At 38.3% G+C, this 14,679-nt stretch overlaps 1 protein-coding gene across 3 annotated transcripts in view; it reads right to left on the bottom strand.

Annotated features, from left to right (window-relative positions):
* WDR44 (WD repeat domain 44) overlaps nt 1–14,322 on the bottom strand; it is a gene marked incomplete at both ends in the record, with an annotated part of 82,835 nt that extends 68,513 nt beyond the window's left edge. For all 3 annotated transcript variants that reach the window (XM_079727360.1, XM_079727361.1, XM_079727362.1), the window contains one exon: nt 14,246–14,322. In XM_079727360.1, the coding sequence (XP_079583486.1) occupies nt 14,246–14,322 (77 nt within the window). The remainder of the gene's footprint in view (nt 1–14,245) is intronic.
* Nucleotides 14,323–14,679: the final 357 nt, after the last annotated feature.

Raw genomic sequence — 14,679 nt, 5'->3', positions numbered from 1 at the left:
TGCTCAGTTAAATTCCAATTTCAGATAAACAACAAATCTATTTTTAGTATGTTTATCTGAAATTGGGATTTAACTGGGAGTCCTGTATTTTATCTGGCAACTCTACCCTACCCCTAAAATAATTAGGTGGACAATTAATTCTATGATCTGCTCGTGTGTGATAAAGGGACAAAGTGGGAGGAATTGTATGGCCAATGTCATTGTATAAATATTAATCTAAGTATTCAACAGCATTCACTGACTGGGGAAAAAAACTGCACATGGGTGAATTTAGTCAAAGCTTTTCCAGGCAATGCATTCAGTGGATATGCCCAAATGCAAATACTGTATATATGCTATTATGTATACTTTTCAAAAACACTCAGTGAAACAGAGTAGTAAGGTCTATTAACAGCTTCATTATTTTGGCTTAGATTGAACCCCTCAAAAAAACAAAAACAAGATGGCTACTGTAACAAACTGATAAATCTCTAGATATGTAAACTGACTTATAACCATTATTTATAAAAATGTTTACATCATTTGTCTTCGTGTTAAAAATGAAGTTAACCTATATAGGTCAAAGAAAGATCAATAGCCAACTTTCTGGATAAATATCAATTAAAATTACATTGTCATTAAAAATGGATTTGGTTACTGTATTTACAAAGTCATTTTAGGACACTTCACTTTATAAAAGGGATATCAGAAATATTTCAGATACATTATTTCTTTTTCAATCAAAAAAACTGATGAGCTTTCTACAATATGAGGTAGAACTTGCTTTTCAATTGTCTCAACATCCTCCCACAACCTGAAGCACTAATGGCTCCTCAATTTGAATGGCAGTCAATACAAGTGTGTATTAAGAACCCGTACAGATTAGATTCCCCAAATAGAAGCCAGTTGCATTCCCTTGCCTGTCTTACTGCAAAACCCACATTTTGAAATCAGGTATAAACATGGCTGACTACCGTAATAGTATAACTTGGTTTTTCAGAGCTTCAGCGAGTGGTTTCTCTCCAGGCAATCATTTAATCATCTTTTCCATCTTCATCACTCATGCACTATGGCTTTAGGGTAATCAGTGCTTAAGTCTACTTTAAAAAAGAACACTGATTTCTGTAGTTTCAAAGAGTCAGATCCCATAAGCCATCCTACCTCTAGTTTCTCACCCTTTAGCTATAGACAGATCCTTCTGTCTTTTGGGTTTGGTGTTTCTCTTACCTCTTACCTGAGGGTTACCTGAAAAACAAACAAACACAACCTGTAAGCCTTCTGAGAACAGGGTGGAAGGAATGTGCAGACTAAACCTACATTTGCCACCTGCTTCATAGTCAACTAAACAACTAGGAACGCAAAGATCCACTACACAAAATATAAGAGTGATCTCACATTTAACATTTCCATTTCCAGACTACTCATTATACTGGGCGAAAAGAATATACCAAAACAATTGGGCAACACACAGAAAAATGGACTAACAAGGTCTTCTTTTCTTTTTTTTGTCAGTAAGAGGACTCACATTTTAGGTTCTGAGGAAAAAAAGATGGTTGGCTCTGAAGAAGCCTCTTGTCAGGTTGCAAAATTCCTGACAGACTCCTAAGGAGGTAAAAAAGAGTAATGACATGGAAGGAGGAAGTATAGAGTGAGTCGGCTGGAATAAAGCTGGTGGCTTGGCAATCATTTTTCTTATAAAAGGTGACTACCAAGGGTTTAACAGAGAATTGTCCTATAGCTTGATTTTGTTTTTATCCACCTCTTTTTGCCTTTGCCATCAGGAAACTATAAAAGTAAGATAAGTTTAAGCAGTACATCAACAAACTAAATCAAGCAGAGCAAAGAACAGCTTGCCTGTACAAAGGTTTGGGATTCTAAGGTCCTTGAGGTGAACAGGAGGTGAGCGCAGATAAGGCCCTAGCTAGTCATTAAAATAAGCAGGTAATTAAAGGGTTTTGATTTCTAAAGCCCAGCAAACTGAAATAGGAAGATCTGATGGCAAACTAAGACCAACACAAAAGTGCTAAGTCTAAACTAGTAATCAGAAAGGTTCTGGTGCTCACAAAACACTGACATGAGGATTTCTTCCCTCACTTAGGCCAGGCAGGAAAACAACAAAAACAAAGCAAAAATCAAAAACAGAACCAAACCTCAGGTTGAAGAAAAATTAAGAACAGTTCAAATTTAGAGAATAAGATACCGTTTTATTTTTTAAATCTTGCTCTAAGTGCATAATATTTAAAAATTTGGTATGCAGCATTGTTCACTGGAATTAAAATGTATACACTGATGCGTATATATCATTAATGAATGTATTTATTAATTAATTACGTTGTTATGGCAAGTTTTACTAGATTACATGCTAAGCATAAAACCCCCCACAGAAGGGGGTTTCCCTTGATACATGGCAATACTGGTTTATTAACAAGATTAACAAAAAATGGAGAATATAGTTATGACAGTTATCTAATAGGGAATTAACTGAATCCTCAAGATGTGAATTACTACTTTTATTATCCTTTGAAAGGCCATTTTAGGTTTTAAATACTATGAAAGCCAAGAAGCAGAATATGTCTAAAATACCTAATGACTATTTTACCATTGATATTAATAGAAATAGATGGAGAGAAAATTTGGCACAATGGCTCTATGTTTTCTGAATATAGGTTTTGTGGCAACCTTTTTAAGTGATCTATAATGAAATCAAAGGAAACTTTATAATGAAATATAATTCTATTCATATAGAAAGTAATTACAAACTTAAAGTAGAACTTAAGCAGCTTTATCTGTCTAAAATGACAAGCTGATATTTCCAAACTGATTTATGTAATTCATGTAGTTTTATGCCATATTCCTGAAAGAATAGCTTGATAATCTATTTATTGACAAAATAAACAGAAAAATATATCAGCTCCCTGGGCCTACTCAAGAATTCTAAACTAAAAACATTCTACCCTGCACGTTTACAATCATTCAATAAATACCCACATTCAAGCAGTAACTCCAGGGTAGGGCAGCTATATCACAATGTCTCAATTTGTCAAAGTGGGTTAGATGAAAGTCACATCTATTAATGATTTAAAATAATTTCTAGTAAAATCGCAACAGAAACAGATAACTAAATTTATGACTGTCTGGAAAAGTCAATACTAATGCAATTACGCTAAATCACTTTGTAACTTACTTTTTAAAAAGTAAACAAGATGTTGAGCTACAGGCCACTTTACAGAAGCTTTATCAAGTTAACGTGCTAATATGATTTTGTAAGTTATCTAAAACATCCAATGGTGTACTAACCTTTTTTTACATTTTTATTTATTTATTTTTGGCTGCGTTGGATCTTTGTTGCTGCCTGTGGATGGACTCTCTCTAGTTGTGGCGAGCAGGGGCTACTCTTCATTGTGGTACACGGGCTTCTCATTGCGGTGGCTTCTCTTGATGCGGAGCATGGGCTCTAGGCACGTGGGCTTCAGTAGTTGCAGCACACAGGCCCTAGAGCGTGCGGGATTCAGCAGTTGCAGCGTGTGGGCTCAGTAGTTGCAGCGCCCGCGCTGGCTTCAGTAGTTGTGACTCAGGGGCTCTAGAGTGCAGGCTCAGTAGTTGTGGCGCACGGGCTTAGCTGCTCCACGGCATGTGGGATCTTTCTGGACCAGGGATTGAACCCGTGTCCCATGTGTAGGCAGGTAGGTTCTTAACCACTGCGCCACCAAGGGAGAACCTGTCACAACCCCCCTTTTTAAAAAATCTAAATAAATCAATTCTATTATCAATGAACTGATTATTCAGACTTTGAGATTCTTTGCTTTTCTCCTTTTGAGTTCACTACTTATCACCAAAGATGGGCAGAGGAACAAAAATTCAAACTAAACCATTTATTTTGTTTTTTAAATTACAGAAAAAAAATTACTGTTATCTCTGATAAAAGGTTTGATGGGAAAGGAAGTTGTAAACTAATGACTGAACTGAGGTTTTGGTGTAACTGGTAACATTTAATTATTCATGTTCTCCCTCAATATCATGAATAATAGAAAACTGGACATATTTCAGTAATTAAGCACTTTAGGTTATAAATTCTACTTCTATGCTTTATGTATCTGAATTTCTACTTCTGCATTCTTTAACATATATTAAAAACTTCATAAATATTCTAGAAAAATCTCAGATTACCCAGAATGCTTACCTACATAAAACAATCTGTAGGCCAAGTTTATTATTAAAGAGATTATTCATCCTTATTTACATCTTAAATAGTAATTACTGAGAATGTAATTTTTCTAATTAGCTACTAGGAATGTATTTTTCCCATTAATTTGATAGCCAAAAGAGGTCTGATTAGCTGGAAAATATTAAAAACTACCACATGCATTCATTGTGACTGCTAGAAAATACCTTTGAAGGGGAAGGGAAAAAAAATAAAGAAACATTGTGTTTCCAATTAGTGGCTTGTAGCCAAAAATATGAATCAGAGTTATACAGCAAAAAAAAAAAAAAGAAAGGAAAAAAAATGTGGCGTAACTAAACAACTGACAACAATCTACAAAACAATTACAGAAAAAAACAATCTGTGCTCAAGACTTTTTGATGAGGCACAGAAGCCCAAATCAGCAGTGTCTCACATCTTGAGGGGTTTTCCCTTAGGAACAAAGAACATACCCTTTGAAATGGAGTTAGCAGTGTCTGGGATTCCAGCTCTTTCAGTAGCAAGGTCATTTTCTGACCTAGCTACCGTACCATAATCAATTCCATCAAAGCTTAAAAAGAAAAGCATAAAAAATACTGCTTTTTGTTGTTTTCAACAATGAATTATACATACCCAAATGGCAGGAGAGTCAGCCTCATCATTCTAATAATTCACATTTAAAATATAACATCGAAAAATGTTTATAGTTTAGAAAAGTAAAGTGGGAGGAACCTAATGTTTTACATCTCCATTCAAAACCATCATCTAATTACCACAAATTAGTGGAATTCCACTTTTGCTGGCTGATCCCCATTTATGCTGAGCTGTTTTTTAATTTGCAAAATTAGCCTAACTGCCCTACCTAGCTCAAAAAAATTCTTATCTTACAGAATTGCAGGATAAATCAGAAGAGATAATGTAAATAAAAGTACTTTGAAAATGAATGCCCAACATTAATTGAGAGTATGGCATTACCATTCTTTGCATGTTTAACAACATGCAGTACTATATTGTTTCTTTCTTATTGGGAATACATTCATTCCTGGAAAAAAGAAAGTTGGTAACAAGGAATTGATATGACTGCAGGATAACTGGCAACACCTCCCAAAGCTTCACTGTTAACACTTAATATTTACTGAGTACAGGATGTCCCCAAGTTATAAAGGTCCCATAAATCCAAACCACTGTCCTTGTCTCAGCCCCCTCCATTTCTTCCCTTCACTCTTATAGGAACTGTATAGGGATGGGGGAAGGGAGTGAAGATTTGAGAGAACCAGGAAGTTCAAAAGTAGAAGAAATTGTGAAGAGAAGTGGAACACCATAGAGCATCCTATCGCCACGTAAACCTTTTGTAGCTGCTACATATCGACTGCAGACATCTCCTCTACGCTGGGAAGTAAGGCAAAGGTTAAAAGTCAACCAGGAGCTATGACCTGGGATAAAAATAGGCATAGTAAAGTTTTTCACTTAAAGGAAAAAAGACTGATTTCAGTCATTAGCCTTAATCTCTAAAGCCAATCCAATAAAGATAAAATACCAATTGCAAAATATTGACAAACCCACTCACTTTCACTCACAAAGGTACTAGTTTTATCAAACTACCTATTCATTCCGCTCACCTATCTTCTGCTAATCCAATGACCTACCCCACCTGTGACACTAACCAATCCCACTTACCAATGCATCCGCTATATCCAATTTAACCTCCCACTTACCAATGCATCCGCTATATCCAATTTAACCAATCTTTCCCTTATTCCTTCCCAAAGACCCACCCATTCATTATATTTCATCCATCACTGTTCCTTCTCAGTTGTAAGGAACAGCAAGTCATTATGCTGGGGAATCTCTGTACTAATGTCCTTGAGGTAAGCTAGGAAGGAGAAAGCTGGGGGTGAATGGGGTGGAATTGGGGTCAGGAGGAAACCTTCGAACCACCTGCCATTTGGGTAGATAGGTATATTTTAAAATAATGATTTTTTTAAAAACCACACAAATTGTTAATAGTACTGCTAATAACTAGAAAGATAATTTCCTCAGTCTCCCAATTTAAATAAAGATTTGCAGAAACAAATTTAAAAGAGGAATATGGATATTAAGTTCATCCATGGCTAGTCTTTCCAGTTCAAGAGCAATGCCAGAAAGAACACTCCTACCTCTTCTCTTGAGCCTACTTAGTAACCAGGATGCCTGCTTCTGAGAAAGTGGGTTTGAATACAGCTCTATATTCTATTTATTGGTCCTCTAGAGAGCTTGACCTGTGGTTCATAAGAATGCCCATGGTTCAATGAGTCTGTACTGGAATAGTCTATTACAACTAGTAGTGAGTGGTCAAGTAGGTTTTAAACACGTATGGCTTGCTCTGTACAGGCTGCCTACTGGAAAACATTGTTAAAGTTTTCTGTCAGTAGTTTCCAAAACTTTTATGCTTCATCCTTGGCCCTTTGTGAAAAAAATTTTATCCTCCCCTCCCCCTCTTTTTAAAAATTTTAAGGATTAGGATCCTGTGGATAAAGTAAAACCTTTTCTGCTCTTAAGCCTATTTATGCAATGAAAATAAAGTTCTCCTTGGGGCATCATCAGAATTTGGTAACCAGAGTTCCGAATAGGATAAACTAATATTAAAATGAAACCGTTCGAATATGATTTAAATAAAAATTCAAGCGAGGAAATTTTAATTTAATCATTTCACAACCTTACAAGCTCACTACATAATATTCTAATTCAGAAGGACAAACACTTTTTGAAAAGTACACACAATATTTTAAGAGAATTCTACTTTGATATTTATTTTTTTAAATGCTTAACCAAATGTGGTTTCATTTTTTATGTCTTTTAAGACTTCTATAAATCAATTTACAAATATGTAAGAACTATCCTTGCCCGAACCATGTGCTCCAGCTCGAGGTTTGGTAAAACAAAACAGACTGAGTTCCTGGCGAAACATGGCATAAAATGTAGAGAGCGGTTCCAATATCTTTTTGCCTGCCTTTTAGACTAGGATAGCCAACATAGCCCAACCCGCATCTCTCCAGCCGCCCCCACCAGGAGGCATCAGCAGCACTCCCCAAGAGAACGTCCTGTGGTGACAGAACATTCTAGATCTGTGCTGCCCAAAGCAGTAGCTGTAAAAATTACTTACGTTATAGTTGTGTACAGAAACGGATACCAATATTGGCTAAATCACTAAAAGATTAACCACCTCAGTTAAACTGAGATTAATTATGCATATTTAGAAGTTATTACTATACCATACAATTTAACAAGCATGAGCACCAAAAACAAACATTAACACAAACATTAATATATAAACTACCAGTTTATATATCCTAAATATTTCTTCAACATCCTTATTTTTAGCAAAACAAACATATTTATAACTTAAAACTATTTTAGTTGTTTGAATTCTGAGGTTTTTAAGAGATAAAAAAATAGAAGGACATAATAAAGACCCATACAACTATGCAGTCTTTACCTTTCTTTTCCCGTTTATTCAAAGGCTGCAAAAGAAAGATAACCTTTCCTATTAAATTTCTAAACTGTTTTCTCAAATTAGAATGAAAGGTCCAAACATTCTTTCTACAACCTACAGAAATCATTTTTGTTAGAGGCCAGATTATTTATTTGGTAGTTGCTGATGAATCAAGGTACTTTTAAGTCACTTCACATTTGCATATATTTCTTAAATGGTCACTCTTGATCTTGAAGTTTATTCTAGCTGATATGACAAATGGATGGCCACTGGATGCCAGTGATGTAATGCATTCAATCTTCAAGACAATGACTAACAATGGAACTGAGAAAATTAGTATGAGAAAAATGTTGCCTAAACATGTTCCTGTTAAATTCTGTATGTTTAAAATGTTTGGAGGCAAAAAGGTTTTGTGGACTTAAATCCGACTGACACTAATGGAATGCCAAGCTGTAAACTGCCAGACAGCTGCGGCTGGTAATAAAATGCTAAGACCTGAAGAGCTTTAGCAGAACCTGATTATATGGTAATCCTAGTATCTGAGAAGGCAAAAGAGCTAGAAGAATAACTGATAGGTTGGTTGCTATAGTAACCAAGATAAATTTGTATACTGACTGGGGAAAAACATTGGGGTTGCCATCAGGTATGAGGCCCACGTTATGTCTTATGTGCTTTTTCCACCATCTTGAATCGCGAGATGACAGACTAACACAAAGACTGCTCAGTTTGAAATAAGAGAATAGATAAGGTTCCGCTTGGAAGAGTAAGAAAAGCACCCAATTAAAGGTTTAGCCTGTTAGCAGAATAATATCTGACAGCTAGGGAGGAATAAACCTTGTGAAAGTTTGTAGAAATTAGCTTAGCTCTAGGTAGAAAACAAATGTAGGTTAATTATCAATTCAGGTTAAATACCTACAATTTTTATTACTTTAGATTTTGTTTGAGGTAATTCTTATAGGCTATTAATCTCGTACAGAAAGGGTTGTTTAATTCACTGTGTAGGCATGTACCTAAAACAATGCTAAATAGTATGATTTGTCTGGTCTCACTTACCCATGCCCCAGAAGCAGCCTTAGAACCTGGTCTCTCTATCTTGGCTGCTGGGGCTACTTTCACCACCTACTCCATCTCCATCACCTCCTCCACCACCTCCTCCACCACCACCACCACCACCACCACCACTACTCCTTTCCTCCATACCCCAGGAAGTAAATACCAGAACTGCAGGCAGAGTGTGAGGAGGAAACAAACAGCCTCTTCAAGGTGCCTGCCCGGCAAATTCACCTGACTTTGTCAAAATCAAAACAATGAACTAAAGAGAACACATGGATTGTCATGTAATGTAAAGGTTACACAAGTCTCAAATATCAACAATTAGAAGTTATTTTTTGTTCTGTAGGATCACCACTGAATGGTCAACATCCTAAAACTGTTAGGTTTTTAACATTTTTAAAGATCAAATTTTATCTACCCTATTTTATGAAGTAGGTGATCAAAAGAACAGAATAAAGTTTTCAGTTTACAGGAGTTTGTACAGATTCAAATTGAGCCCCCAAATTGCAGTACTGGTTTGGACTGTCCCACCTCAATGGGTCACCAAACTGACAGTTTGAGGCCACTAAATTTAGAGCTTGAATTTACTAATTAATATGCAGAAGGTTTTCCCCCACTTCTATATGATGCTACATGGATGTGATAAAACAGCATATGGAAATATATTTCTATAATCCACAAAGCCAATAGCAATCAAATATAATCCATGATTAAATACAATTTATGCTTAAATGCTAACCCATGAACAGCCATTTTTAAGGACTCTTTCCTTAAGTAACCCATAGCACACAAATACCTTTTAAATTGAAACTTGAATCAATTTTCAATTCAGAGAGAAATGTTTCTGATGCCTAAGTGAGAAGCTGAGTTTTCAACAAAGGCAGCTATGCAAGTTTTTATTTTTCAGACCAAACAATTCTTTGGGGCAGTTTGATCTCAGTTCTCATAACTTAAAAATCAAGATTTTGTCATTACTCCAATCTAAAATAATATACTGTGACTCCAGGGAGATCAGCTCGGTGCTTTGTGACCACCTAGAGGGGTGGGATAGGGAGGGTGGGAGGGAGGGAGACGCAAGAGGGAAGAGATATGGGGGCATATGTATATGTATAGCTGATTCACTTTGTTATAAAGCAGAAACTAACACACCATTGTAAAGCAATTATACTCCAATAAAGATGTTAAAATAAATAAATAAATAAATAATATACTGTGACTGACACTAACAAAACAAAACAAATAACCATCCCTGTTCTTAGATTAGCTATTCTGTCACCGTTTTTCATCCTGACTTGGAGAAAATTAGTGGACAAAAGTTAGGATCCTAGAACAGTCCATGTCCTCTGACAGCAAGGCATGAAAGAAACAGAATCATGGTAGATAGCAGTTGACCATCTTAGGAGTCCCGCTAACAGGGTAAGTGCCAGAAACCTACAGCAGGGATACCTGGCAACACTTTCCCTCCTTCTGCAGACAAGGCATCACGGTATAAATGAAGAATCAGGAGACCTGGGTTCTAGTTCTGAGCTTGCCACTAATCAGCGATGTGTCACTTCCCCTGTCTGAGCCTAGGTTTCTCTTTCAGTTAAATGGAAGGGCTGGGCTAAATGATCTCCTGTCCCTTCCTACTCTAAAAAGGTTACCATTCTATCCTTCCTTCCAGGGCCTTTTTAATTGAAACTTGAATCAATTTTCAATTCAGAGAGAAATGTTTCTGATGCCTAAGTGAGAAGCTGAGTTTTCAACAAAGGCAGCTGTGCAAGTTTTTATTTTTCAGACCAAACAATTCTTTGGGGCAGCTTGATCTCAGTTCTCATAACTTAAAAATCAAGATTTTGTCATTACTCCAATCTAAAATAATATACTGTGACTCCAGGGAGATCAGCTCGGTGCTTTGTGACCACCTAGAGGGGTGGGATAGGGAAGGTGGGAGGGAGGGAGACGCAAGAGGGAAGAGATATGGGGATATATGTATATGTATAGCTGATTACAAGTATAGCCAAAATATAAATATTTTGGTTGCCAACACAAAAATAAAGAATGCTCAAAATGTCACATTTAATTTTATAACATGTTTCAATGCCAGCCTTTAGTATGTGTATGTATAATCCACACAAATTAGCAGGAACATTCATTTCATATATAATTTACCCAGTAAATATTTAATTTCAAATCTACGGGTCTTGAATCATGTACCAAATACCATCCAGTCTGTTAAACTCTCCTCGAATTAAAGATGAGGAAATGAAATGACTCATAGTCCAGGGCTTTTTTCTACTATACTAAACTTCCTCCTCCCTTTCCTGCTTTATCAAAAGACAGCATGATAGCAGAAAAGAACTCTAGACTGTGAAACTGATCTGGATTCTAGTCCTAACTTTGCCATTAGTTTGCTGTGGCACCTTGGACAAGTCACTTTACTTTTTCCAGGCTTTGGCTTTCACAACATTTTACGTGAAGGAGTTTAACTAGATGTCCCTTCCAGCTGTAACATGCTATGATCTTATAACATTCCTATCTGACAAAACAAGATACACATTCTTGAAAGAAAAAGTGGGAATTTCTAGCCAAGAGAACTGAAAAGTTTGTGCTGCTAGTTCTAAATATATGCATAAGTTCAATTTAGCAAGTTAGTCCTAAAGCATTTTACTCCAGCATCTCTTGCAGGAGGTTACCCTGTATAAACAAACACACACACACACACACACACACACACATACACACACACACACAGCACACACACAGTATGGGGCAGCTATGATGTACTAGAAAAAATACTGGAGTAGGAGTCCGAAGAACTGGTTTCAAATCCCAGCTTTCACTTATAAGCTGTGTCTCCTAGGCCAATTCATTAACCTCTCTGAGTCTAAGGTTCCTCATTAAAATGGAGATAAGAATAAGGAAACCTGACTTAAAATACCAATCAAAATAAAGCATTATAAGTGACGTACACTGCAAAGCTGTACAAGTGGAGATGATCTGCCACTGTGTTATAGTAGGGTGCATTCGAATCAAGCCTTTCTATAAACAACTGGGCTTATTTTTAACTTATTAAATTTGCTTTCAAAGAGTAGAATAACAAAGCTGAAGACACCACCGGAGGGGGAAAAGAAGAAATAAATCAATTTTAGGAAATGGATTGTTTATCTGGATTCTGCTGATTAACAAAACACGAGATAACTCTCAACAGTCTGCTCAGTTTACTACAATTTGGTGAAATGGTCTGTGTACTCTAGAACGCGCAATGCAAGGAACATTTCTTAAAGTGCCCAAACTCAGTCTGTTAACCTCTTAGAGTTTGTACGGTGTGCTACTCCAAGTGTATCTCAAGGCAGAGAGGATATTCCTAATGACCAGATATCTAGTGATACCATGTGTTTCCACAAATCAAGATTTCTCACTGCATTTCTAGGTTGTCAGTTACCCAGCCAAGTCTCCTCACAGCACCTTATGCAAAATGACAAAAACTGTCACAGAGGACAGAGGAAATGCTAATGATGCCAACCTTGTGCAGTCCTCCCAGTACTGCTAGTTCTTTTCAGATGCAATTCTCCAGATGAGTCTAATTCTCTTCCAAATCCCCTCACTAACCCAGGATGGAGCTGTAAAATTCACAGACTAACAGCAGTTTTATCCACAGAGCTCAACACTCTCAATATATGGGCAGGTTAGAGTTAAAATCAGAAGGCTGGGTCCCAAGAGATGTTTTTACTTTTAACCTAGCATATCAAAGGATCAAAGTGCTTGAGAAACTATATTATCCCATGAGGGAAGAAGTGACTCTATCAATTCTATCAAAATGACTCATTCGGTTTGGATACGTTAAATAACTCCAAGTTCTGCATACTTCCTCCCAAAGTAAGCACTGTGTGAAGTTAAATTTGCTAATTCCAAGAAAGTAAGGAGAAGGGAATGAACATTGCAGTTCTTTCTCTGTGCCAGGTACTGGACTACTAGGCAATTTACACAGGTCCTGATGTAGCTGTCCTTCAAACTTAAATTTGTTATATTCATTGAAAAGGAACAATATTCACATAGCTCTAAATTGATTAAATCATACATGTCGACGGTTATTTCCCTTCCCCCTCCACACACACACACACACACACACACACACACACACCAACTAAAGGATTAGGTCTCTTATTTAACCTGAATTGACAGTTCATTACTTTAAAGGGAATACCACAAAGACAAAATTTAATTTCAGGGGGCTCCAATGTACTTGGAAATCCAAGTGAATTTTCTATCCTCTAACATCTAGCTATGAACTTGTTTCATATACTGAACTTGAAGGAGATTCAATGCCATCTCAAGATTGGCCATTGCAGCCCCCAAATCCCATAACAGTGATTTGAAGGTTGGTGGAAACACACTCATCAGCGATCTACCAACGTAGAAAGTTCTCTCTGATTTTGTTGCTGTAACTTTTGAGGTATATATTATATATATTATACATATTAGGTTTTAGAACGACTTCTAGAATGTACAGATAACATTATTTGCATTAAGATATTTCTTCCACGGGTAAGCTTGCAAATTGAAGGCAGCTGACTCCTGGAACCATATTAGTGACTTACATTAACATACAAATTTTACCGATTTTCAAGTTCTTATAGCATGAAAATTGTATTTCACTGCCTCTAGTTCCACAAAAGCCCAGTAGAAGAGTTCGGTGAAATCGCTTTAAACATATTCCAACTTTGAAAAGTGGAGGAGTGGGTAAGTAGAAGTCCCAGGCAAGCGAAGCATTCCAACTACTCTACTTCCTACTCAGAATCTCCCATATTAATCACCACTAAAACATCTTGCAGAATTAGATAAAGAGCACAAAGCTGTGGCTCTCCTTCTAACCACAGATTACTCAGCATTTGTTTGTATCTCTGTAGTCCGTTGTGCACATTTATGTCCGGCTACCCTTTTAAGACCGCATTCTCCCTAATGGCAAAGGACCTTGTCTTCGATTTCCTTTGCCTCACGGCAAGGTGCTATTTTAATAAAACACCGTGGATCTAGAGTACATCACGTAGAGGACTTTCCTACGTAAACACCCAATCTTCCCCCCCACCCCGCGCTCCGCTCCTTTTTGTGCAACGAAGAGAAGAAGGCAAAATAGGGAGAGGTACAGCCACCTCTGAAACGAATAGGTAAGTTAGCGGCAAAAGAAAAAAAAAAACTGGGCACTGCAATTTCTCCTGTTGCTGCTCCTTTAAACTATGGCCCCCAAGGCTAAAACGGATGTTTCAAAAGTAAGCTCTGAACCCCACAAATACAAATCTCCGGCTCTCAGGTTCGTAAACTGTCCCACCTCGCAGAAAGCTGGACAAGACAAGAAAGGAACCCCTGGGGCCGTTCACCAGGGAAAAGAGGAGGGTTTGCCCGAAGTGGCCAATCGCCCTCCCCCGACTCTCTCTTAAGTGCCCGAGGGAGGCGGAGAGGAGCAGCGGTGGCAGACACAGCGGGCCCTGGGAGGGGTGTAGGGGGGAAGGCACGGGGGAAGGCACAGGGGAAGCCGGGGGACAGGGACGCCCGGCTTGTGGGCCATGGCTCCCGTTACTTACCCTACAGGGTAGCCGCCCCCTAGGTGCACATCTTCAGGGGCATCAAAGAATTCCTCGGTGTCGCTTTCCGACGCCATTTATAGGACACACCCGCGGGTGAGGGAGCCGGCGCCGCCTGGAGGGAGGGTGACTCTCGTCTCCTCCTCGTCGTCCTCCACCCCGGCGAGGCCGTGGGGAGGTGGGTCCCGGGGGAGGATGAGGAGGGAGCAGACGATCTGAAGTGAGGAGCCGGACAGTGGCAGGGGGCCGCCGGCAGCTGCCGGACTGAGGGAATGACCAGCAGTGCGGCCGCCTGAGGAGGCGCCGGTGGGTTCAGGGACTGTTGCTGCCGCCGCTCCCGGCGATAGGTGTATGAGGAGAGCGAGAGAAGAGGCGGTGGCTCTCCTCAGTGGGGGAGGGGGGCGCGCCGACGACAGCAGCTCCAAATTCTCCCG

The sequence above is a fragment of the Hyperoodon ampullatus genome, assembly GCF_949752795.1.
Source record: "Hyperoodon ampullatus genome assembly, chromosome: X".
In the NCBI taxonomy this organism is placed as follows: domain Eukaryota; kingdom Metazoa; phylum Chordata; class Mammalia; order Artiodactyla; family Ziphiidae; genus Hyperoodon; species Hyperoodon ampullatus.
The sequence above is the reverse complement of the archived record's forward strand: the minus strand, read 5'-3'. Positions and strand labels throughout refer to the sequence as shown.